Source organism: Lucilia sericata, unplaced genomic scaffold (genome assembly GCF_015586225.1).
Source record: "Lucilia sericata isolate MDLA Ls3-8-SP2 unplaced genomic scaffold, ASM1558622v1 Contig000137F_arrow, whole genome shotgun sequence".
NCBI classification, from domain to species: Eukaryota; Metazoa; Arthropoda; class Insecta; order Diptera; family Calliphoridae; genus Lucilia; species Lucilia sericata.
The window spans coordinates 447,429-473,053 of NW_023994169.1; the positions used below are offsets into that span (position 1 = coordinate 447,429).

Below are 25,625 nucleotides of genomic sequence, written 5' to 3' on the forward strand. Positions count from 1 at the left end.
TTCTATATAATTATTATACAATATTTTCATTCGAGACTTACATGACTTCTATTACATGACATTTGGTATTACATGACATTTGGTATACAGATAAGTCTGACCTCAGGAGGAACTATAAACTACGCCCCTTAGTACGCTCACTTTTTGTAAAACTATTATTACATTATTTATTATTTTGCAATAAGAATATGCAAAAACTTCTTTACTGATTTACCTCAAATTTTGCATACCGATAGGTATAGGCTCGGAAAGAACTATAGCATATATATAAGATCTTGATCCGATGCAAGGCCCCTTTCTAAGCCCACTTTTTATAAAAAAATCCTTACCTATATCTTATCCTAAAATTATATGAAGGAGACTGTCTGTTTGTTACGTTTTCACGACAAACTATTGAAACGTTTTACATGAAATTTAGAACACTAATAGTTCTGTTCTAAAGTAGAACAATAGGCTATATTAAACTATGATTGGACGTCACGTTTCTTCTTCTACTCCCTTTTTTATTTAAAATTTTTCATTCGAGACTTACAGAAAATTACTGGTTTACATGAAATTTGGTATAGCGATAGGTCTGACCTCAGAAGGAACCATAAACTATATAAGATATGGATCGGACGCCTCGCCCCTTTTTACGCCAACTTTTTGTAAAACAATTATTATACCAAATTTACGTTCAGGCATACGAAAAACTACTGATCCAATTTTCATGAAATCTGTTACAATGAATGTTGTGGATGCATTACATCTTCAAAACGTGTTGTTTGTTTGTTACGCTTTCACACCAAAAATACGAAACCGATTAACATGAAATTTGGACCGCTAATAGGTCTATCCCCAAAAGGAATAAGAGGCTATATTAGATCTTGATAGGATGCCACGCCCACTTTTTGTAAAACTATTATTGTAAAAATTTTGCAATCACAATATGCAAAAACTACTAAACCGATTTACCTGAAATTTTGCATACCGATAGGTATAACTCGGAAAGAACTATACAATATATATAAGATCTTGATCCGATGCAACGCCCCTTTCTGCCCCACTTTTTTGAAACTATCCTTACCTATATCTTATCCTATAATTATATGAAAGAGAATGTCTGTTTGTTACGCTTTCACGGACAAACTACTGAACCGATTTACATGAAATTTAGAATACTAATAGTTCTTTTCTAAAGTGGAACAATAGGATATATAAAATCATGATTGAACGTCACGATTCTACATATGATCACCTTTTTCTATATAATCGTTATACAAAATTTTCATTCGAGACTTACAGAAAACTACTGAGTCGATTTACATGAAATTTGGCATATCGATAGGGTTGACCTCAGGATCTGATCCTTACTAACTTTACGAATGGGTAAAAATCTGTAATCAATTTAATTTATTATCAAAAATTTATTTTCATCTAAAGCTTAAAATCGGTTGTGGATCCGTATATAATACTCACATCACTTATATTTTCCACCGGAAAACTATTCTTATTTCAAACCTCAGAAAATAACTATTTAAAAACAGAATCTATATTAGATCTTGAATAAATGTCTACGATACCATATTTGTATGCAGAATAAAAAACTGTGGTTTCCTATATAACACTTAAATCTATCTAGAAAATTCATATCTTCCCTTAAAATTTCTATTTATATAATTTACTTTAAATAACTCTCAATTCGAGAAAACAATAAAGATCCGTAATCACTCATATTCTCCATATAAATTGAGTTTTATATCAAAATATAAAATTTTAATTTATTGTTAAATCGAAATAAAATAAAAATCTGTGATCAGTTAAATATACCAGCAACAAATAATCTTGATACAAGGTCTGTTCTCGTACTCGATAATTTGCAACAATTGTTACTGGATTCCGTTCGCGTACTTTGGAAAAGTTGCAACGAGAGAGTAAGAGAGCGATAAAAATAACAGTTCGTTGCTAGAGAATTTTTTGATTTTACTGGATATTTTCCCCAGTAAAAATATCCAACATATGTTCACAACATATGATTGAAATATGAATACGTAAACAAACCAAAGAAAACGAAAATTTAGTAAATTTTAAATTTTTTGAAAGAAGAAATAAAGAAATATTTAAATAAATAACACACGAATATTAAAAAATTATTTGATTTATTATAATTTTATTTATCATAAATTAGTTTTTAAAAGAGTTTATTGTGAAAAGTCATAACACATATTGTGAATCTAGCGTTTTTAAAACCACTTAGTTTGTCTTTCTCTTAGCGATTTTTGTAAATTTTTATTTTACTAATATATTTGTAACATGAAGTTTTAAAATGTTTTGTTAACTTTAAATATCCATTTATTTATAAGAAAAATCGTAGTTTCAATTGTTGTTTTTTTTTTTGTGTGTTCTGTTAGAGATTGAGATTTCCGCAAAAGGGCATTACTAATCTTTGTTTATAAACAAAAACTTTCAATTTCTTTACAAATTTGCGTTCGCGTACTTTTTTGGATTTTTTTTGATTGAGAGTAAATTAAAAATTACTCTCTATCACGAAGTTACTGGATATTTTTTACTGGAAAGTACGCGAACAGACCTATAAATTCAGTTGCCTTTTTTTAAATGCAGCTCAAATCTAAAAAACCATGAAGATATGTATTTGACTACTCATTAGAGTGTCCCAAAAGACAGCACTTTTGCAAATCTTATATATGTATGTAGGTAGATCTTAAAACGATGCATTTAAAGCATTGTTCATATAAAATTTGGAAAAATTCATCTTTCGATAATTAACTATAATACATGTTTATTATTTGATGATCATTTTTAAATAAACTTGCATAATTTTAAAATAAATATAAAAAGTATATATTTTTTCTATAACAAAATCGGAAGACATGGTACTTTAACTTACAAATGCAAATAGGATTTTAATCTACAAACCTACATTACATTCTTATTTGCAAGCGTTTATAGGCGTCTCATTAACTTCGCTTAGAACTCCACACATTATGTAAGTGAAATTTTAATTTGTCTTAATTTTAATTTTTAATTTGTCTTACATTCTAAGCGAGAGCACATCGATGACTGCCACGAAATATCACTTAGATAAGCGAGTACATAATGTGTATTTTTACCGCTGGGTAGATTTTTGTAACACAACTAGATTTAGACATTCTTGCCTTTTCTCAAAATCTAATTGCCAAGAGACACTTAGCAGCAGTATCAACAAAAAAAATATTTCCCTAAAATAAACAATGAACTCGGCTTTTAGTGAAACTGCTTCTTATTATTTTTCTTAATTTAATTTATTTCCAAAATAAACCTAGCCTATTGCATACAAACCGAAACAACAAGGATACTTTACTACCAAGAGTGAAAACCGCTATTACTTTGTTGTGTTCGACGTTTGTACATTGAATGTATACAGAATTATTTAAATTAAAACTCTATAAATACTATAATTATTTCTATAAAATATATTTACCCAAAAAAAAATTAAAAAAGAACCAACAACTACTTAAAAGCTTTATATCATTTAAATATAAACATTTATGGGCTATCGAAAATTTATGCAATTATTTATACATTTTATAGCCGTTGTAATAATTCCAATATTCTCAAAATTTATCTACCCAATATTCTTATAATTCGAACTATCTGAAAAATCTTGTATAATTATCTTTTGCAAAATAGGAATTATGTAAAAAATAATACAGCATTTCATCGAATCACATACACAGCTTGAAGGGTGAACAGATATTAAGGAATATGATATTATTTTTCCCCGCACCAAAGGCGATGAAGTTTTGTATAAATTTTACTTTTCTATATGAGAAAGATAAATATTTTTGCCAACATTTTTGCATTTGTATTACATTATCTTAAAGAGAACATTGTTTTTAAATCCTTTAACAAATGTTATAGTATATGTACTTTTATATAAAAAATGTTAAAATAATCCACTTTGATTAAATGCATTGATTATTCAAAAAACCTAGGTTTAACATTTCGTCCTTGTTATTTTAAAACCCCCTAGCTGTTAGACAACTCAATCTTCATTGAATCAATCAAAACACTACCGAAATCCACTACTTCTCCAATGGCAGTTTAAGAACCAGAGACCTAAATCTCGTAGAATTAAATAGGGAGTACCTTAAGGTGGAGTCCTTTCGCCGATCCTGTTTAATTTCTACATGTCTAAACTCCCAACACCCCCGGACGGCGTCCAAATAATATCTTACGCCGATGACTGCTCGATATTGGACACGGGCAGATTTGTCCGTGTTTAACGTGTGCGCCTACCTTGACGGTCTAAGCTCACGGTGCTCTTAATACCGGGTGAATACAATGCGTCGACCAGCGCCCCCTACAATGATAAAACAACGACGACAACGAGGAGACAACGAAGACAACGTGGCTGAAGTCCTAAAAAACAAAAACAATAAAAAGTCGGACTCGGAGAGCATCCAAAAAACGCAGCAATGAAACAATGAAATTGGGGAAGGAAGCAGCTCACAACATCAGACGAAAGCAACTATCCAGCGGTCATATACCTATGTGCAAACTTAGGCCAAGCCAGCGTGCCGAGAATGCTCGACACCTGGCAAGGAACCATACGTTACCCGCCCCTTGTCGCTATTGGTCCATCCGCCACCTAGAGATCAGACACTCCCAAAGCAGTTCCTTGATATCTCTAGGCCCTCCAACCACGTCAGAAGCAGAAAGCCAATCCCGGTCTAGAAGCTTCTTCTTGATCTTCAAAGCAATACCACGACGTATTACTTCTAAGTCAAGGGGTGCTACACCCAGCAAGACCTGAAGAGTATCAGTTGGGACCGTTCGGCAAACAGGCAAGCAGCCAAGCAAAGCAACTCTCTGACACGATAGGACCGTTTTTCTGCCTACAACTGACATAACCGTCTCGTACCATACCGATGAACCGTACGTTGCACAAACAACAAATAACCTCTCGTATATAACACGTACGGAACGCCTGCTGAGGCCCCAGTCACTCCTAAGGATGCGTCTGATCTGTCCCACAACGACAGAAAGCTTGTCTCTGACCCGAATAAGATGAACCAAAAAGTTCATCCTCTCGATCATAGTAATCCCCAAGTACTTGACCTCAGTCACATACTTGAGGGCCGCATTGCCAGAACGTATACACGGTGGACGAGCCGGTGATAAGCTGCCCTTCAGCAGCTTCATCACCGTCTTGTCCATAGCCACCTCCACACCAACGCTACTACCCCACGAATTAACGCGACGCATAACCTCCCCACCAATGGTCTCTATAACAGCACGAGACTGTCCTTCCACCATGATGAGGGGATGACCCCCTCTTCACGAGGAATCCCCCCATGTTGACAATACAGTACCGCCAACATGAAGTGATCCCAGTCCTCATGTCTGCCTCTTCTGCTGCAGATACGGTAAACCGCACCCCAATGGCATCTCTATTGTCTCGTACAAAGTCTCTCCACTCGTCCTCTTTTACCCTAACAATCATGTCCTTATACGTACGTAGGGCCGAAAAGTTGTCAGCTTTGCGCTGAACTAAATCCTCTACGTTAGTGCCGTAACTCAATGAGCCTATGGTCACTTACACTCCAGTCATTGGACACCCTCCACCTAAGGTCAAAGGCTGTCATAGCTGCACCATTGGCAGCTGTAACGTCAATGTCACTAGTACCATGTCACTAGTACCATGTCACTAGTACCATGACGCACTTGGTAACCAGCCATTCGCTAAGCATAACTCCTCGTATATAGTTCTGATGGCCAGAGGCTAACCTGTCCATCTTACTGAACCACATACGAGCGCATGCGTTTGTGTCTATGCTTAGGACTACAGGATAACTACTCGCAAGAAGTAGCACCGAATCCAAGTAACTTAAGTATGGTTCCAATGGATAACCAAACCTACAGAATACGCTAACTAGGATCAACCTACCGAAACTACCTTCGACGGAGATACTAACTAAAAAACTGTACAGTCCAAGTCACAGTCACACTCAATAACGTCCGCATTCCCCTGTCGTCAGTAAACCACCGTACCCCCGGCAAACCCCCTATGCGGCCACCCGAGGTATACGGCTCCTCCACAAGTGCAAAAGTCGGCAGTTGAGCTGCAAAAAGTTAATGGAGTTGGAATCCATATTCAATGTCTGGCATTAGCCCTAGCGACCATGGCACTATAAACCGGACAGGAGGCTGACATCATCAGATGATCCGCCGGGAGCCCCTAAGCCCCTTAAACAATTCCTGCAGTGAACAGCGGGACGCCATATGGCCAACCTGTCCGCAGAGGCGGCAAACTCCCTCCGTCATCCTGCACTGTCAAACCCTGTGGTCGAAGCCCAGGCATCGGAAACAGCTAGGCACGGCATCGTGTAGGCGTACCATAAATGAAAACCATTTCACGTAACACCGGCCATTATCCAGCAATTGCTGCATGGCCTCATTACTGCCCTCCAGAACAACACTGACCAGCCCGCCTGTAGACTTCCAGGGAGCAAAAACCAACCGTACCGATCACTTAAACTCCTCAGGAGTCATCCTACGCCTGTAATTCAGATCATCGAGCTCCCCCATGAACTCCACCGGAGTAATTTCCGAATGGACTCGCTGAACCACCACCTTTGGACCCAACTTGTCATACACTGACAAACCGACTTCCCCAAACTTCTCGTTAGCCGCAACCTTCTCCCTCTCAGCAACCGATGGTGTACGTATCACCGTACCACCACTACGACGTAAAGGCCTATGCTCTTGTACTCGCACGCCCAAAGTATGGCCAACCTCCTTGACAACCTTATCCACCAACTCCTGCGACGACACACCTTTCTTTTCCTTGACCACGTCTCGACAGGCTTCAGCAAATTAGCCGGAACAACAGCGGGTACAACAGCAGCAGCAGAAACTCTCTTAGGAGCCGACGACGGCTTTGCAGCAACTAACGGGGCTGCATGCACTTTGAAAGCTGGTTGGCCAGCTTCCAAAACCTCCAGCTTACTCTTCAGCCTCTCATTTTCCGCCATGAGGTTGAATACCAGCGCCTCGAACTTAGCCGCGTTTTCCAGCAACTTTTTTTCAATCGACTAAGACCGCCTCCATAATCTCCCGTGTAATTGCCTTGGCACCTACTATTGCCTCATTTTGCACTTACACCTCGCGAGGCCGACGAGACATGACCTGCCCTACTTGCAGCAGCAACAACCCCACAACTCAGAGCAACGGGAGCAGCAACACCAGCGGCAGCAGCAGGAGCAGCAACAGCAGCAGCTCGTTTAGCCATCGGAAACCCAGGCTGAAATCGTTTGCCCGACCCCTTACCCGAGTTGTTTGCCAACTCCGTGTGTCTCAATCTTCTGCTGGCAGCCGGCGGCTCGAACTCAAAAGCCGTCGTGACGGACGCATCACCCTTGGGCACCGGCTTAGAAATACCCGCATCTTCGGCCGACATATCCGACGTATCCGCCTTACCCTTGCCAGCCTTCTTCTTGCTCGCAGGAGCCATAGCAACAAATCAATAAGAACCAGAAAATACAATACAAAAAACCAAAGAAATAGCAAAATCGCCAACAGTAAACAAAGTATATTATACTCAATAATAGAGTGAAACCCTCTAATATAGTGGGTTCACCAACCAAGGCAAATAATTGGTAATGCAGTATCATCATCAGTACTATTGGCCACGGTCAATAGTATTAATGACCTTTGCAGTTTGATAAACAGTTACCTATGTGATCTTTCCAGCTGCTTCCATTCGAGGAATTTAAAAATATCGCCAACAAAATCCTCAACAACTCTCTTTACCACTTGGACTAAGGAAGTAGGGCTAGAAGTGGATGTCACAGACGATGGCGAAAAAATTCCGACGGTAAATCACCACAAAATACTTGGTGTCACATTCGATATCCTTATGTTCTCCGCGCACACCAAATGACGTCTGAAGAACACCTGCATGACGAAACGAAGATGCTTTCAGTCATGGAACATAACATCATGCTGTCGAAGCAGTTCCTACTGGGATGTCATCGGAGGGACTACCCGAACCACCATCTAACCTGAATCCCTTTGACCTCAGCCGTTAGATGCGGCTCATCTACTGGGTTTAGATCTAACAGATTTGGATAACCAGAGCAAAGAAAAAGAAGAGTAGGGAATAATTTTTAACTATATATACGTGTAATTTCTGGTGTCGCTGCTACAACAACAACTTCACCAATGATATATAAACAAGTTTTTGACGACATTATACATAATCTCCAACAACATGGCTGTAAACTAATATTCACCGATGGTTCAAAATCTTCCCAGTTTACAACATTTGCAGTTGTTCAGAACGATAGTTTGTGTATATACAGTGGCTTTGTTGATAATCACTACTCCACCTTTACAGCTGAAGCATATGCCATATACATGGCAGTTGAGTATGCTTCTCATTGTCCGTCAAAATCAGTTATTTGTTCTGATAGTCTTTCTTCTCTCATGACCATAAAAAAACACACTATATGACTCTCCGCTGATTACCAAAATAAGAAACATCTGCATCAAAAACTCCAACAAAATCAATTTCTTATGGATTCCTTCACACGTCGGTATTCCAGGCAATGAATTTGCTGATATAGCTGCAGCCGAAGCAAAAAAACAGACCACTATATACTTTTTCTACCTGTGAATATCGCGATATTTTGAACCTTATATATCCCTTTTAAAATAATTATATAAGTTGGAATTGGTCAAATTATCAACACCCCTCAAAGCCATTAATACTTTGGGAGTACAAGCAAAATAGCCAAAATCCCAAATGCCCAAGAAACATTACAATTATAATTTCTCGGATGAGAATTGGGCATACCAAACTAACACATAAACATCTTCCGGATAAATGATCATCACCAGATTGCACCTCATGCAATATCCAACTCAACATTACACCCATACTCGATGAATGTCCATCTTTACGGGATACAAGAACAAACATTTCCTGCTAAGAACTAAACTATTCAATAAACTCTAATCTAATTTAAAGTAAATCTGTAATTCTTTAAAATTCGGAGTCGATAGTCTTTGCCTATTTTAATTACTTAATTGTATTATTGTAATAAATAAATAAATAAATCATTTTTGAAAAATAAGAAACGAAAGCATTTTAGAAATTGCTTTCGGTGCGGAAAGTTTTTTGACCGAATTGACTTAAAAAATAGCCTTTTATTATCAGGACAGTATTATCTATTAGGAACTGCTATGGTATTTTGCTGCCCAAAAAAGGCATAACCTTAATATACAGTAGCCCAATAAAGTCTACATACAATAGTAATAATTATATTTCCTTTATTTTTATTAATATTTATAAGTTTTAAATAATATAATAATACATGCCCTATGTCGATTTTAGCTAATTTTTTTCCAATAACGCTCACCGTTATTAGAATTATTGATTTTGTGTGAAATAACGAATAAAAAAAGTTTTTCACGCCTACTTTTTAGAGGGCGGGTTTTGTAAGTTTCATTATATTCTGAACTTTTAAACTCTAAAAGCTTGTCACTATTTCCCGAGCGTTAAAAAAGTTTCCGCGAAAACACTTTAAAGTTTACGATATTTACTTTAAAAAAATTTTAATTGTGTTGATATAAAAACGATTTTTTTTGTATATATATAAACATGTGTATTTATTTTATCCAAGACATTTATACCGAGATAAAGCAAGGATATGGGATGCGTTTTATTAAAAATGTATTTAAATTTGTATGTAAATGATTTTAGAAAAATTGATTAGCAGGGGAAGGTTTTTGCACAAAAATGACCCAAGAAAATTTTTTCTGCATTAGAACACTACATGCTACAACGTAGTGATAGGGCCTAATTTTGGCTATTACCCTAATATACATACATATGCGCATATCTATGTACTTGGAATTGAAAAAAATTTACTTTCTATTACTATTCTAATTTTTTAACATATATACATATTTTATATTATATCTCTCCGTTCAATATATAGGGCAATATTTTGACTATTCCAAATTGTTTATATACGATTACCTTTTTTCATTTTTTTGATTTCCGCTTCTTGTTCATCGACGGCTGCACCCAATAGAGTAAAGATAATACCAGCTTGTGAATTAACACCAACAGCAGTAACAACCATTTTACCGCTGCCCTCCATAACATGCGTTCCTGATAATACCATAGGATCATTTTCAATACCTTTCTTGACGTGATCAGACTCTCCAGTCAATGAAGACTCATCGACCTGGAAATAATTTTAAATTAAAAAAAACGTAAAAGTAAAACCAAATAAAATATCCTACAAAATCAATCAATTTTTGTATGTACCTTCAAGTCATTACTTTGTATGAGAATACCATCAGCTGGCAACAGATCACCATATTTGATTTGAGCAATATCGCCAACTACAATATCCCCTACGGATATTTGGCACACTTCTCCGCCACGTATTACAGAGAATTTGTGTTCGCCTTCTATACGATTTTGTAAGCCCCTAAATTGACGTTCCTTGGAATAATCATTAAAAGCTGTCACTAGGACTACCACTATTACTGAAATTAAAATCGCTAGACCTTCAATCCAACCATGATGGTCTTCCTCCTCTTGCAAAACAGCTGAAAATAAATAATTTACATTTCATTTATTTTTTAAAATTTTTGAATTAAATAAAATTAGTCTTACGGGCATCCTCATCGGCAGGTTTATAAAATGACAGACCAAGTGATACTAATGCTGCAACTTCTAAAATAATAAGTGTTACATCTTGCAAAGCTTCCCAAACTAGTGTAAGAAAGGTTTTGGGAGGTTTCGGTGGTATAGTATTAGACCCAAATGTTTCTCTTCTATGTTCTACATCAGATTTTGATCCACCCAAACCTAATTTGAAGAAATATTTATATTAATTAGATACATTAAAAGTAAGTCAATTGTAATTCATAGCATTTTTTTTACCTTCATTTGGCGATGTATATAGTTTTTTACAAATTTCTGTTATACCACCAAATTCTTGAACTTTCTGAACACCCTCTCGGCCTCTGTGTTCCATGAGCTCTCGTAATTGCTTAAGAGAAATCCCATATTGAGCCGGTCTTCCATCTATTGTGGCCATTTATAACAATCACTAGAACAAAAACAATATACTTTACAATAAGCACGTACTAAGTATGAAGCTAAGATTTAATTTTATTTTTTAATTTAACAAAATTTCTTTTGGGAGTAAACAAATTTAATAATATTTGTTCTATTCACAATCAAGTTGTAAGTTTTAGATACTAAAATATAACCCAAATGTAACATTTAATAAAAATGTATATCGATAACATATAACACATAATGAAATTATATTTATGTTTTGTTAAAATTATGTTGATTGAAGTAATAAAATAATATTATACTTATATTTATACTAAAATCAATATTTTAAAAACAATAAAAATAACACTTATGACGGATGCAGACGGCATTTACATATGAACATTATGGCGGCCCCGTTTGTTTGACTTTTTTAGTTTATTCATTCTTATACAGAATCCTAGCCAAAGGCCATAATCGGATCCAATAACACTACTTAATTAGACAACATTCAATTTTAATAAAATAACAATAATAATAAAAGTAAATAAATAAAGAATATAAATTAAAGTTAAAAAAATGTAAAAAAAATAATTATAATAATAATATAGGACATTTTAGCATATAATGAGATGAGCTGAATGAAGTATATGTAAATTTTATATTTAATGGTGTATATAAATAAAATCTAACAAGCAGTCTTTTTTGAGGTTCTTATGATTTTTTTTTATTTCTTCTAAAGGAAGGATATACAATTTTGGTATCATAAGAAAGGTCATTGAGAGACGCTTTCAACGTCATATTAGAAATTTTTGTGTAACCGTAAAAGTTACCGAAATTTTCTAATTTTTCGTAAAATTTTCAGACTTTTTACATTTTAAAATAGATGAATTTAATATAATTCGTTGAAATTAATACACAATAAACCTCAATAAAATTTACCGAAACGGTTTTTTCCGTCTTTCAAAATTCAATCTACACTATGCCACATAAACATTTTTTTTAATTTTTTTAATTTCACAAAAGTCTACAAACGATGGATTTTAATGTTTATTAAAAAAGGGTATTTTTTTGGGTATATATTTTTTGTTAGTTTATTTGAAGTTTTTTTGATAAATATTTCGATACGTTTGCCCATTAATCTCATAAAAGGGATAACTGAGCACGAATGTCATCCTGTGGTCTTGTAGCTTCAAATACTCTTGTAAATGTTGAAAGTATTGACCTCTGCATATTCAGGAGAATCTGTTAGCACTGATCTAGCATTATGTAGTTATCCTTTTTGGAGATTAATGTTCAAACATTTCGAAATAGTTGTCCATTAAAAGTTCATATTTAATATAGAATAGATTAACACCGAATATATAACAAAAAAAGGCCATTTCGGAAAGTAACTTATTGATTTATTAAACATTCAAATCCATCGTTTGTGAAATTCAAAACATGAAAAAATTTTATTTTTCTTTTAAAAATATTTTTTTTATTGGAACTGAAAAACCATTTCTTATAATTTATATTTCTCAAAATATAACATTTACAATAATGTAAACGATTTTTTTAATTTTCCTTTAATACACAGAAAAATATCTAAATTTAAAATTGTTGGTAGACTTTAGTGACACAGTGTAGATCAAATTTTATTTAAATTTATCCAAGCCAATGTACGCTACGAACACATTTCGAAATAATGTAAACAATAACATGGAAACAGTTATTTACAAAGCAAGCATAACAAATAAGTTGATGTTTGTGTCAATATTTTAGTTAAACTATAAAGTGTTATATACCTACGGTGACCAGACGTTCTGTATTATACAGAACAGTACGGTATTTTCGAGCCCTGTTCTGTATAAATTATACTTTCCTAAAAAACGTGAAAATGTTCTGTATTTTTATTAGTGTTCTGCATTTGTTCAGTAATTCGTTATTTTTTACATAAAAACTCATATAAAAACAAATAAGAAATACATAAATATTAAAATATTCTGACACAAATGTAAGTAATACAGTTTTTTTCAACTATAAACATTTACTAACACAGTTAAGTAGTGTCGATATCAACTGATATTTAAAATAACGTATCTGATGAAAATTGCAACAAAATCAACAATGACATTTGGCATACATGGATAGATATTCGGCTGAGCCGAATCCTAAATACCCTCCACCAGCTACTTTTATATTAATACTTTTTTAATTGATCAAATATTTGTAGAAATAAATTTTACATGCTTTTTAATAGAAAACCTCCAATATTTAAACAGCATAAATCTGTTACCCCGTGTCTATATTAGACAAATATTTATCACATTTGACAAAACGTCGGCAGAAAAATTGTCAGTTTTTTGTTTATGTTAATACATAGGGGTAACAAAACGCTGATTTTATCACGACAACTCACAGATAATTTTATTGAAATTTTGTAAATAAACACTAATTTCACTAAAACTAATGTTAAAAATCTATTTTAATTGCACAAAAACGAAATTCTAAATAAATTTTACAATAAAATGACGTTTGTTATCAAGACAACGTTGTCTAAACAATTGTTTAGACAACACTGTCATAACGACGTTATAAGGCTAATAAATACCGTCTGTACCTGCTAATTTTTTATCATGACGTTTAGCATAATAAATATTTGTCTAATATAGACACGGGGTTAAATTATTGAATATTACAGATACCATTTTCTTTCATATTTTTATAACGCCCAAAGATATGCTTTAGCGATATTATGGACCGATCAGAAAAAAACTTATTTATATAGCCTATTTTTTAAATATCTTTATTTCTTAATAGGATATTTGCATTTAAGCGATTTTCGGAAGTGGTCCGGAAAACATTTCGCAGAATGTTTTATATCTACTTTAAACACATTCATGATGAATTTTATACCGATTTCTTCATCCAGTTATGTAATATGTGCGATTTCGTGGTTATCGGAAATGGACCTTATATGGGAGCTATGTCCAATTATGGACCAATCCGAAAAATATTTTGCATATTTTTGAATATTATTCCAATATCTTTATTTCTTAATTAATTATTTGTATTTAAGTATTTTTCAAAAGTGGGCCTTATATAGGAGCTGTGACCAATAATGGGCCTATACAGATCTACGTTGGTAATATGATTTCTGTATATATTATATACATATGTGCGAAATTTCGTGGTGGTAAACCTATTTCCGAAAATATGTGCCTTTGTATAGGGGCTATGAAATTTTGAATCGATTGTTTTGAGTTTGAACATTTTTGATCCCTTGATGAAGAAAATAACGTGTGACAAAATTCATTCCATTAACTGTGAAAACTACTCACGAATTAGGAATAAAACGTAATTTTTTTTCGAGGTAGTCTGAAATTTTTTTTTACGTTGTGAAACGATTTGGCTGATTTTCAAAGCTGCTTAGAACAATAGTGAATATTTTCAGTGAATTTGGCTGAATTCTTTTTCTTAGTTTTAACGTGAGAGTGTTTGAGGCAGGCAGATAGACGGACAGACAGACAGATAATTCAATTCAGACAGACGGACACACCTAATCGACTCAGTATTTCGTAAGGATCCAGAATATATACACTTTGTTGAGTCTCAGATGAATATTTCTTGGTGTTACACACGGAATGACAAACTTATATATACCCTCTATCGCCACTGATGGTGGTGGATGCATATGGAAAAAATAAAACAAATAATTTGAAAGTGTCCTTTGTTCCCTACCAGTGGTTGAAAATGCTGAATTCAGTATAATTTCTCAAATTCCTTTAAAAAGAACAAAATTACGTTTTTTCTGTGCTAGGAAAATATGAAGAATCCTTGAATCTTAACAGAGAAAACAAAACAACTTTTAATTTGACAAACAATTTTGAGTTGTTCATTAAATATTAAAACCACCGTCATTGTTTCTCAAAAATACATCCATTTATACAAAAGTATGTTTAAAAATATAATTTTTGTTCATTAGCATTTATATATCCACACTAAAGTTTTGGCTGGATTTAGTCACCACTTATTAAATCCAAAGAAATAAAGGTTTAAAGGTCAAATATCGTTAGATATACAAATAGATACCCAAATAATTTTACTTTTTAAAATATCCACATCTTCTTCTAATCAAACAAATTTCGGAGAGGTCTACCTATATAAGATTTGCAATAGTGCTGTATTTCGGGACACTCTAATGAGTAGATTTGGTTTTATAGATTTGAGCTGCATTTAGAAAATGGCAACCGAATTTATATCAAGATAATTTTTTGATGGTATATTTAACTGATCACAGATTTTAATTTTTATCTCGATTTTACAATTATATATATATTTTTTTTTATATTTTATATTTTTGATATAAAACTCGATTTGTATGGAAAATATGAGTAATTACGGATTTTTATTGTTTTCTCGAATTGAGAGTTATTTAACGTCAATTTTTAAAGGGTTATATAAATAGAAATTTTAAGGGAGATATGAATGATTTGCTAGATAGATTTGTAGATTTAAGTGTTACATATATTCATATTACATTTTGTTAAAAATGTAATTAACAAAATGTAATATGAATATATAATTTACCCTATTTTAGGAACGGTTTTTATACCCTCCATCGCCATCAGTGGTGATAGAGGATATATTTATATAAGTTTGTCGCTCCGTGTGTAACACCAAGAAATATTCATCTAAGACCCAACAAAGTATATATATTCTGGGTGCTTATGAAATTCTGAGTCGATTAAGCTATGCCCATCTGTCAGTCTGTGTGAAACACTCTCACGTTAAAACTACGCAAAGGAAATCAACCAAATTCACCCAAAATATTTATTATTATCCTAAGCAGTTTGGTATTGAAAATCAGAAAATCAGAGTAAAAATGTCAGACTACCTCGAAAAAAAAAATACGTTTATTCCTAATTCTTTTGAAATTTTCTCAGAAACTACCTAAGATATTTCGATGAATTTTGTCACACATTATTTTTTCAGGGCAGTGATGAATTATGTTCAAAATCTTTACAATCGATCCAATATTTCCGGAAATTAGTTTATCATTAATAACTCCATCAAATATATCGGTATCAATACAAAATTTTGTACATGCAAATATAATATGAACAGAAATCATATTACCAACGTAGATCTCAGTCGGTCCACAATTGGTCATAGCTCCCATATAAGGTCCACTTCCGAAAATTACCTAAACGCAAATATTTCATTGACAAAAAAGCTATTGTGATAAAGTTCGAGTTAAATATGTTTCGTGTACATAAAAATCATTCTACCAATTTTTTACGGATCGGTCCATTATTAGTCATAGCTCCCATATAAGGCCCACTTACGAAAACCACTTAAAAGCACACCTTTCATTATCAAATAAAGCTGTCTTGTTAAAATTCGACACAATAATGTTTTGTCTATATATCAATCACTCTACGAAATTTTTTCCGGATAGGCCCATAATTGGCCATAGCTTCCATATAAGGCCCACTTCCCAAAATCACTTTAACGCATATATTTCATTGAATTCCAGGGATAAAATTCGTTTTGAATAAGTTTTGTGTAAATATAAATCTTTCTACCACTTTTTTCCCGGATCGGTCCATTATTGGTCATGGATCCCGTATAAGGACCATTTCCGAAAATTACTTATACGCGCATTGACAATCAAAGTTATAGGTATAAATAAATTCTACATAAATGTGTATTTTATATATATCTATGTATATAAATCATTATACGGAATTTTTCCGAACCGGTCCATGAGTTGTCTTAGCTTTCAAAAATCACTTAATACCACTTAATTCGCTATTAAATGATTATATCCGGATAAAAAAGTTAGAATATTTAGGGATTTTAACAAGTTGCCGGTATCATTAAGAGTATTCCATCTCTCTGTTAACACGTATAGAAAAAAGCTTATATAACTTTTAACATTTGTTTTGTTGTCTTTATTTTTAATCAGGTAACACCCAATTATACATATATTACGTGAATTTGTGATTTAGTAGCTTTTGGTTGATTATGAATGTTCACAACTTTAGTAGCTATTGGTTCAATGTTGATGATTTTAATTAAGATTTATGGCTGTGTTATTTACAGTTGAACATATTTACTTATATTTATAGTGTCAAATCTATAGTAATTTTACATATAAATTTTCTTCATTAGTTTCTTAATAGCTGATTTTATTGAATTTTTTTTATTGTTACTACAAGATTTAAGAAAAAAACTTGTTATTACATTCCTTTTACAAAATTATAATGGATTCCTATGTGAACTTAGGACCCGTTACTAGCAATAATTCTTTTTTACGTAATAGACTACATAACTTTGAAAGAGAATTGAAAATCGGTCATTACAATATACAAAGTTTTAGTACTTCCTCTTCGACATTCAAATTAAATGAAATTAGAAATATTCTCGAAGGCAATTTTCTTGATATTGTTGGTTTATGCGAAACATGGTTGAAACCCGATATTTTATCAGAAGTAGTTAACATTCCTGGGTACAATATTTGCAGAAGTGATAGGCCAAGACCGGTTAGAGCTGGTGGTGTGGCTTTACTTATATCAAAGAATATTAAATATAGAGTCATTTTTAAATTTGAGAATTTTGATGTATCAGAGGCTATATTTGTTGAAGTTTTTGTACAGGGAGTAAAAAAAACTCATTACGATGTCGATAGAAATTCAACATCTCTTATAGATTATTTTTTATTGAGTTCGTTTCTCACAGTTTCTACATCTGGTCAGATGCAATGTCCTGGTGTATCACACCATTCAATGATTTTTATAGCTCTTAATATTCCATGTTTTTCTTCACAGCAATATGTAACTTATTTGAATTATAAAGCCCTTAGTATGGAATTATTGGATCAAACCTATCGTTCTTTAGATTTTAGTGGAATGTACTTAACATCAAATGTTAATATTCAATTAGAAGTTTTTATGAAAAATATACATTCTTTACATTCCCTAGTTTCAGTTGTAAGACGTAAGGTTGCAACTAAGGCTGATTGTTGGTTCAAATCCCCGGAGATTGTATATCACATCTCAATGCGAGATATAACGTATAAGCATTATCTTATGAATAAAAATTCAGAAAATTGGTTTATTTATTGTGAGCATAGAAGCCGTGCAAAAAGTGTAATAAGAGCAGCAAAAAAGGGGGCTCACTCAAGTATTTTTAAAGATCTTAATCCAAAACAGATGTGGAGTTATTTGAGAAGTAATGGTTGTCTGGAGACAGAGAACCGTCTTATCTCTGCTAATGTTGATGAAGTCAACAATTATTTTATCTCTTGTCAGACAAATGATATTCCCAACCATTTAAATTCGTTGGAAAATACCTTAGAAGATGGATTTTCATTTCGTTGTGTAAATCTAAATGAGTTGTATACAGCGTTTAAGAAAATAAATTCCAATGCAGCAGGCCATAACGGTTTACCGTTAAAATTTGTTAAAATAATCTTTCCCCTTATATCTTCTCATTTTCTTCATTTGATAAATACTATCATTATGACGTCTGTTTTCCCAGATTATTGGAAGAAGGGTAGAGTAGTTCCAATAAAAAAGGAAGGTAGTTCTGATTCTTTTGATAATTTGCGTCCGATATCTGTCTTATCAACTTTTTCAAAAGTCTTTGAGCATATAATAAAATATCAAATGATTTCTCATGAAAACTCCCTACTTCATTACTCACAGTCGGGTTTTAGATGTGGGTATAGCACAACAGCACTTCTTATTGGTATGACTGACTCTGTCAGAAAATATTTGGATAGTGGTAAGAATGTAGTTCTTCTTTCAGTGGATCTCTCAAAAGCGTTTGACATAGTGATACACTCTAAACTTGTTGAAAAATTGTTTATCCAATTTGGTTTTTCATTACTGGCCTGCGAACTTATACATATGCTCATATTTAAGAGGTAGAAGTCAATTTGTTTCTATTGGAAATTCTATTTCTTCAGATCTCCCGATATCTAGTGGTGTTCCGAAAGGTTCAGTTGTTGGTCAGTTATTGTTCATGATTTACATGAATGACCTTTTTAATGTTTGTAATGGTCTATCCTGCCAGCCATACGTTTATGCTGATGATGTTCAGTTTATTTGCTACGCTGACAAAAACTTTTTAGACGTCTTGCAAGAGGGTGTAAATTTTGTAATTAGTGAAGTACTGTCTTGGGCCTCTGATAATGGATTTACTGTAAATCCAAGAAAAACAAGTATGATTGGTTTTGGTTTTGATTCACAAAACATGATAATTACCGTTGATGGTATGAGAGTAGATTTTGTTAATAGAATGAAGTGTCTTGGAGTTTTTATTGATGATCGGCTTAACTTTTCATCTCATATTGATCACGTTTCATCTAAAATATCTTTTTTTGCTGAGAAGGTTATATTCTTTGGATCTATACTTTCCTTTGTGGATAAAAATTCGCCTTGCTAAAACCTTACTAATGCCTCACATTCTTTACTGTATTGAGGTATTTAGTGGCACTACTAATGTAGAATTTAAAAGAGTTGTTAAAATATTTAATAGAATAGTGAGATTTGTATATGGACTAAAACTACGTCCCCATATTTCTCCTTATGTATTACAATTTCTTGGGTGTTCGTTTCAAAATTATATTAATATCAGGATTTTATTGTTCTTTTATAAAATTATGGTAAATGGCTTTCATGAATATATTGTAGATAATTTTAATTTCAATCATTACAGCAGAAACCCACAATTATTATATCCCCGGTTTCATTCAAATATATATAATAATTCATTTCAGATTAGAATGTCGAGGATGTGGAATGACCTGCCTAGGGATTTGAATCTTTTCTCGGCTTCGACGCTAGGTTTTAGGCGAAAGCTTGAAAAATATGTTATTGACCATGATCTTCGATTGGTGCATTTGTAATTACCGCTCGAATTTTCTCTTTCAACTTGTATTCATTGCTAATATAAAAGGAATATAACAATTTAGGCAATTTAATATTATCATTAAATTTTTTTATTGTTTATTATTATTATTTTATTTTTATTATTTTTTATTACATGTTTAACACTTTCTCTAAAAATGTGTTATAATTATTGTTGTAGTAGCTTTTTATAACTATATATGGCCTAAAAGGCTCGGTTATAATAAATGAAATAAAAAAAAAATTCATACAGTAGCATTTGTAGCTTTATTCGTCGTTAATGAATGTTAGGATTAATATTTATCGTTCTGTTTTTTTTTTTTTTCCTTTTTTCACTTTATTTTTATAAAAATTAATGTTAAAAAAAAAAACACTTAAAAACAAATAACTTGAAACACTTTTCTTATATTTAGCAAAAATAAAGATTCTTTATGAAATTTTTGAAAATGGCGTAACGTTATGCTACTAGGAAAATAAAAGGAGGGAAAATAATTATATTTGTTCTTTTTCTCATTTTAATATTTTCTTTTAATACTTGTATATGAATGCTTAATGTTATGAAAAGTCAGAGTTGGAAGTTATGACTTGGTTATGTTGTCTAGTCGACTAGTGTTATTGAAGCCGATTATGGCCTTTGGCTAGGATTCTGTAATTGAATGAATAAATAAATAAAAAATCGGCATGAGTATGTTCTGTGTATAGATAAATTATTCTATTAAAATGTTTTCGAACTGGCCTATTAATCTAAATTTTTCTGGGCTAAATCAAAATTAGTTCGACATATGCATAAATGTTAGTACCATAGAAAAGGTATACATAGGACTGAAACTGAGTATGACAAAACCTAAGTCTGCTGTCAAAAACCTAAGTCATGAGAATATATTAGTTGAAAAATATATAACCCAACAAACACAAACTCTATCGTTTAAAAAGTTTTAATATTTTGGTTTGATATTATATTTTGATATTTTATAAAATAATGTCTTGATTTAGCCATTTTTTATTAAATTAATAAATTAACTCTTTGTATTTGCTGGGTTGGACCAATATTGACACTTGAAAATAATATTAAAAAAATTAAAACAATTGAAAAATTATTTTTTTTCTGAAAATGGTTTTAAAATTTCGTAGCAAAAACACAACTTTTAGCAACGTTTATTGCAACAGCAGGGGCTATTGTGGCAAAGGAATTGTGCTAATACTTAAATAACGCTTAATATAAACAAATATTGTTAATTTCAATGCAGCTCAAATGCAGTGTAAATACACCCTACACCTTAAAATTAGTAACACCTGCGTCGCTGTAATGATGTTATCCGTCCATAAAATTAGCCTATTGAATTTGTTGGAAGCGGTACATGCTATACAAGAATATGCTCTTTATAAAATTTGACTCAACAAATTTTATATATTCGTAAATTTGACTATATATTTTTATATTGGGCAATATATTCTCAGCAAACATCCATCTCTTGAATATAACTTCAACATTAAAAACTACTTTATAACTTATTGCAACTTAGTCGCAATGTGGTAGGGTATGATGTATTCGGATACAATTTGTACTTTCATATTTTTGTTATTTTATGTAAACGAAAATAAAAATACTCATACAAGTGTATTAAATTCACACAGAACCTTTACATGTGAGAGAGTAATATTTCTTACTCTCAGTAACAGTTCTATTTATTTTTCTATGGTTTGTACCCTCAATACGGAAACAACAATTTTGCCAAGTTATCTAAAAATTACATAGTTAAATGGGTTATAGTAAAATGTAGCTTGCTGGTGGAGGGTATTTAGGATTCGGCATAGCCGAATATAGCACTCTAACTTGTTGTTCAGTAGTTTCTATTCAAAAATGTGGCATCGTAGACATTCATTCAAGATCTAATATATCTATCTAATATAGCTCGATTTTCCGTGACGTGATGGTCGGGACTGGAAGCATTCTGTATAATCGATTTTCCCGGTTAATTAAGTGCCAATTTTAGTTTAGTAGTTTTTTAATAGATATTTTTATTAATTAATAAATGCATATGTATATTTATATAAAAACTAAATAATTCAAGGATTTTATATTCATACATGTTTCAAAAATATAAAAAAAAATAATTTTGTCAGAAAACAGTAAACAGTAGATTTGTTCTAATTGTACAGGGTTGTTAAAAAATAATATAATTTTGCTTATAATCACGAATAATAGAAGTAATCACGGTTAAACTATGCAGAAAGTCAATCCAAAATAAAATTAAATCGATGCAAAAAAAATTATTTTTCCATCCCAGATAATTGATGTTACCGGATAATCGAATCCGATTGTGTTTTAAAATAGTTATTTTTTGAGGATACAGCCGATTACAGGTTTTGAAATAAAAATAGTTTTCCGGCGGAAAATATAAGTGATCGGGTATACGAATCCACAACCGATTTTACGCTTTAGATGAAAATCGATTTTTGATAATAAATTAAATTGATTACAGATTTCTATTTAACTAATCGTAAAGTAAGTTAAGGACCTACAAACATTTTAGAGTTTTCAAATAAAAATAAATTTTTGATAAAAATTTTAACTACCTAAATAATAATTCTCATTAACTATAAAACGTATATATCATGAGCATTATAAATGTAACAAAAAATGGCATTGCATTAAGATTATAACAGGCCCGAAATTAGGCGTATTTATTCGAATTTAATGTATTAAACATTCTTGATTCTAAAAATACACTGTCTGTTGCCAAATTTCTTTATATTATTATATATAATTTTGATAAAAAAATTTCCATATGCTATTTTCTCGAACGTAGTAAACTACATCCGATTCTGTTTTAAAATAGTTATTTTTGGAGGATATACAGTCGATTTTAGGCATCTAAAACATAAAATCGATTTTTGATAATAAATTAAATTGATACAGATTTTTATTTTATCTAATCGTAAAGTTAGTTAAGGAGCAACAAAGATTTTAGAGTTTTAAAATAAAAATAAATGTTTGATTGAAAATGTATTTAAATAATAATTCTCATATTCTATCTTGAACTTTAGCATTATAAATGTAACAAATAGTGGACGGAAAAAGGTCATTGCATTTCATTAAGATCACAACAGGCCAGAAGTTAGTGGTATAGGTGTCTTCATTCGGATTTGATGTATTAAACATTCTCTTCCTCAAACTAACCTAACCTACCACGATAGAACAATTGTCATGCAAAATTTCATAAAGACCAAAGAGTTGGTTCCAAAAATACACTGTATATTGACAAATTTCTTGAAAATCGGTTATTGTTTTTTTACATTTAGCCTAGAAATTTCGTGTTATAGCTGTTATTCTAAAAGTTAACATAAAAATGTGCGTAGCATCCAATCAATATCATATAGTCTTTTTTAAATTCTAAGGTTAGACCTATTAATATGCCGAATTTTATGTAAATCGGTATAGTAGATATGTAGTGAAAGAGTAAAAAAAAGTCTATATATATCTATTATTATATATTATACGTTTTGAAGATGTAATGTGTCGTACTGTTCATTCCAAATCATTAATTATAACAGATTTCGTGAAAATCGGATTAGTTGTTTTTTGTACGCCTGAAAGAAAACTTGGTATAATAATTGTTTTACAAAAAGTTCCCGTAAAAAGGGGCGTGGAATCGGATCAATATCTTATATATAGCCTAAGTTCTTTCCAAGGTTATACCTATCGGTATGCAAAATTTCAGGTAAATCGGTATAGTAGTTTTTGCATATTGTGATTGCAAATTTGGTGTAATAATAGTTTTACAAAAAGTGGGCGTAAAAAGGGTCGTGGCATCCGCTCAAGATCTTATATAGCCTATTGTTCCTTTTGGGGTTAGACCTATGCGTTAGAATTTTATGTTTTTTTTATGTTTTGCTCCATCGTACTTTATTCGTATGTGAAATATTTAGCATTGGAAAAAATAATAGAAACGATTCATATTTTTAAAATTTTAATTGGAAAAGGTTTCTGTCGTCCCGATTCCACGAAACATCGCGGAATAGTTGGCTTGGACAACGTTATCCAATTTTTCTGAAATTTATCGCTAGATTCGTGGATGATTTCTGTGATTCAGCTTTGGAAATTCCTCTTATCAGATATAATTTATCACATCTGCCTATATATATATATATATATATATATATATATATATATATATATATATATATATATATATATATATATAGAGTCCTCAAATTTTGTCGTAGCCACTTTAGTGTCAACATAATTATTTATATATTCAGATACTCATTATATATACATTCAACTGTTATGGGCCCAGGACACTCTCGCTAAGGACATAATATAATTTATGGAATAAATATAAACTAATACTTGTGCAAATTTACAAAAATAAAGGAACTTAAAGAATAACACGAGGCCTAGAAGGAAATATTAAAGATTTAAAGACGCCTAGAAAGAAAGTTATCAAAAAGGAAATAGTTTTTCACAAGACGCCTACAAGGATATCTTTTAAGATCAAGACGCCTTGCATTATCAGTAAGTTTCTCAATATTTTCAAGTCGCCTAGAAAGGATAAATTGTAAATAAATATTTCAAGACGCCTAGGACCTTTACAAAATTGTTGATGGTTCCTACCGAAAGCCGGTTATGCCAGATGGCGGTGGCGATGCAAATAATGCACTATATCTTCAAAATCTACAAATTTGGGAGAAAGCTGATATCAAAGCTCAAAGGATAATTATTGTAAATGTGTTGTAAAGAAGCTAATGAAATGTGCCAAAAATTGCATAGTGTACATGAAATGCTGACCAAAGTAAGCATTCATTTGTTGCAACAACAATTCTATGAATTCAAAAAGAATTCAGAAGACACTATTGAAATGCATATTGCCGAATTAGAAAAACTTGCTGAACGATTAAGAAATTTAGGTGAACCGTTGACGAGAATATGATTATTACAAAGATTTAAATGACGTTATCGTCAACCTATAATCATTTTGTTACTGCTTGGGAATCTACTGAAGAAAATAAAAGGAATATTGCAAATTTAACTAATCGCCTCATTTTAGAACAATTACGTTTGAATCGTGATTTGGAAATGGCAGATGTTTTTACTACAAGAAGACAAAATCCACGTGATGATATCAAAAAGCCGGGTAAATGTTTTAAATGCAATAAAGAAGGTCATTATAAGAAAGATTGTTCATTATTGAAAAAAAAAGAACTTTAAGCCATATAATTCCAAATCTAATGCTTTCATGGTTAGGAGAGCAAATGTTTCAAATACGAATGAAACATGGTTAATTGATTCTGGAGCTTCTGAACATATGGCAGCACATAGAGAATGGTTTTCAAGTTATAGTAAGTTTGAAGAACCGTCCAAAAGAAAAATTGGAGATGAAACAATTTTGAATGCAGTAGACGGTGATGATTGAAAACAAAAAATATTTTGGAGAACGTTCTTTTTTGTACCTAGTATCACAGTCAATTTATTTTCAAAAGCTGCAGTCATGGATAAAGGATATGAAATGAAATCAAACAAAAAATAATAAAGTTGAAGCTATTGGTCATAGAAATGGCAAGTTATTCCAATTGGAATTAATAGTAATAACCAGGGCATGGATTTGTATGCAAATGCATGTTTGTAGTCAGTAACTCAAAATAACTTTTAAGTAGTT

General features: G+C 32.0%; 1 protein-coding gene across 19 annotated transcripts in view; it reads right to left on the reverse strand.

Moving 5' to 3' along the window:
• Positions 1–25,625, reverse strand: part of LOC119601032 (plasma membrane calcium-transporting ATPase 1) — a 554,548-nt gene that overhangs the window by 429,276 nt on the left and 99,647 nt on the right. For all 19 annotated transcript variants that reach the window (XR_005231173.1, XR_005231172.1, XR_005231175.1 and 16 more), the window contains exons 2-5: positions 10,946–11,114; positions 10,676–10,870; positions 10,322–10,608; positions 10,028–10,238 (exon numbers count right to left, since the gene is read on the reverse strand). Coding sequence is in view for 14 of the 19 variants with exons in the window: in XM_037951699.1 (XP_037807627.1) it covers positions 10,028–10,238; positions 10,322–10,608; positions 10,676–10,870; positions 10,946–11,102 (850 nt within the window). In the remaining 5 variants the exon portion in view is untranslated. The remainder of the gene's footprint in view (positions 1–10,027; positions 10,239–10,321; positions 10,609–10,675; positions 10,871–10,945; positions 11,115–25,625) is intronic.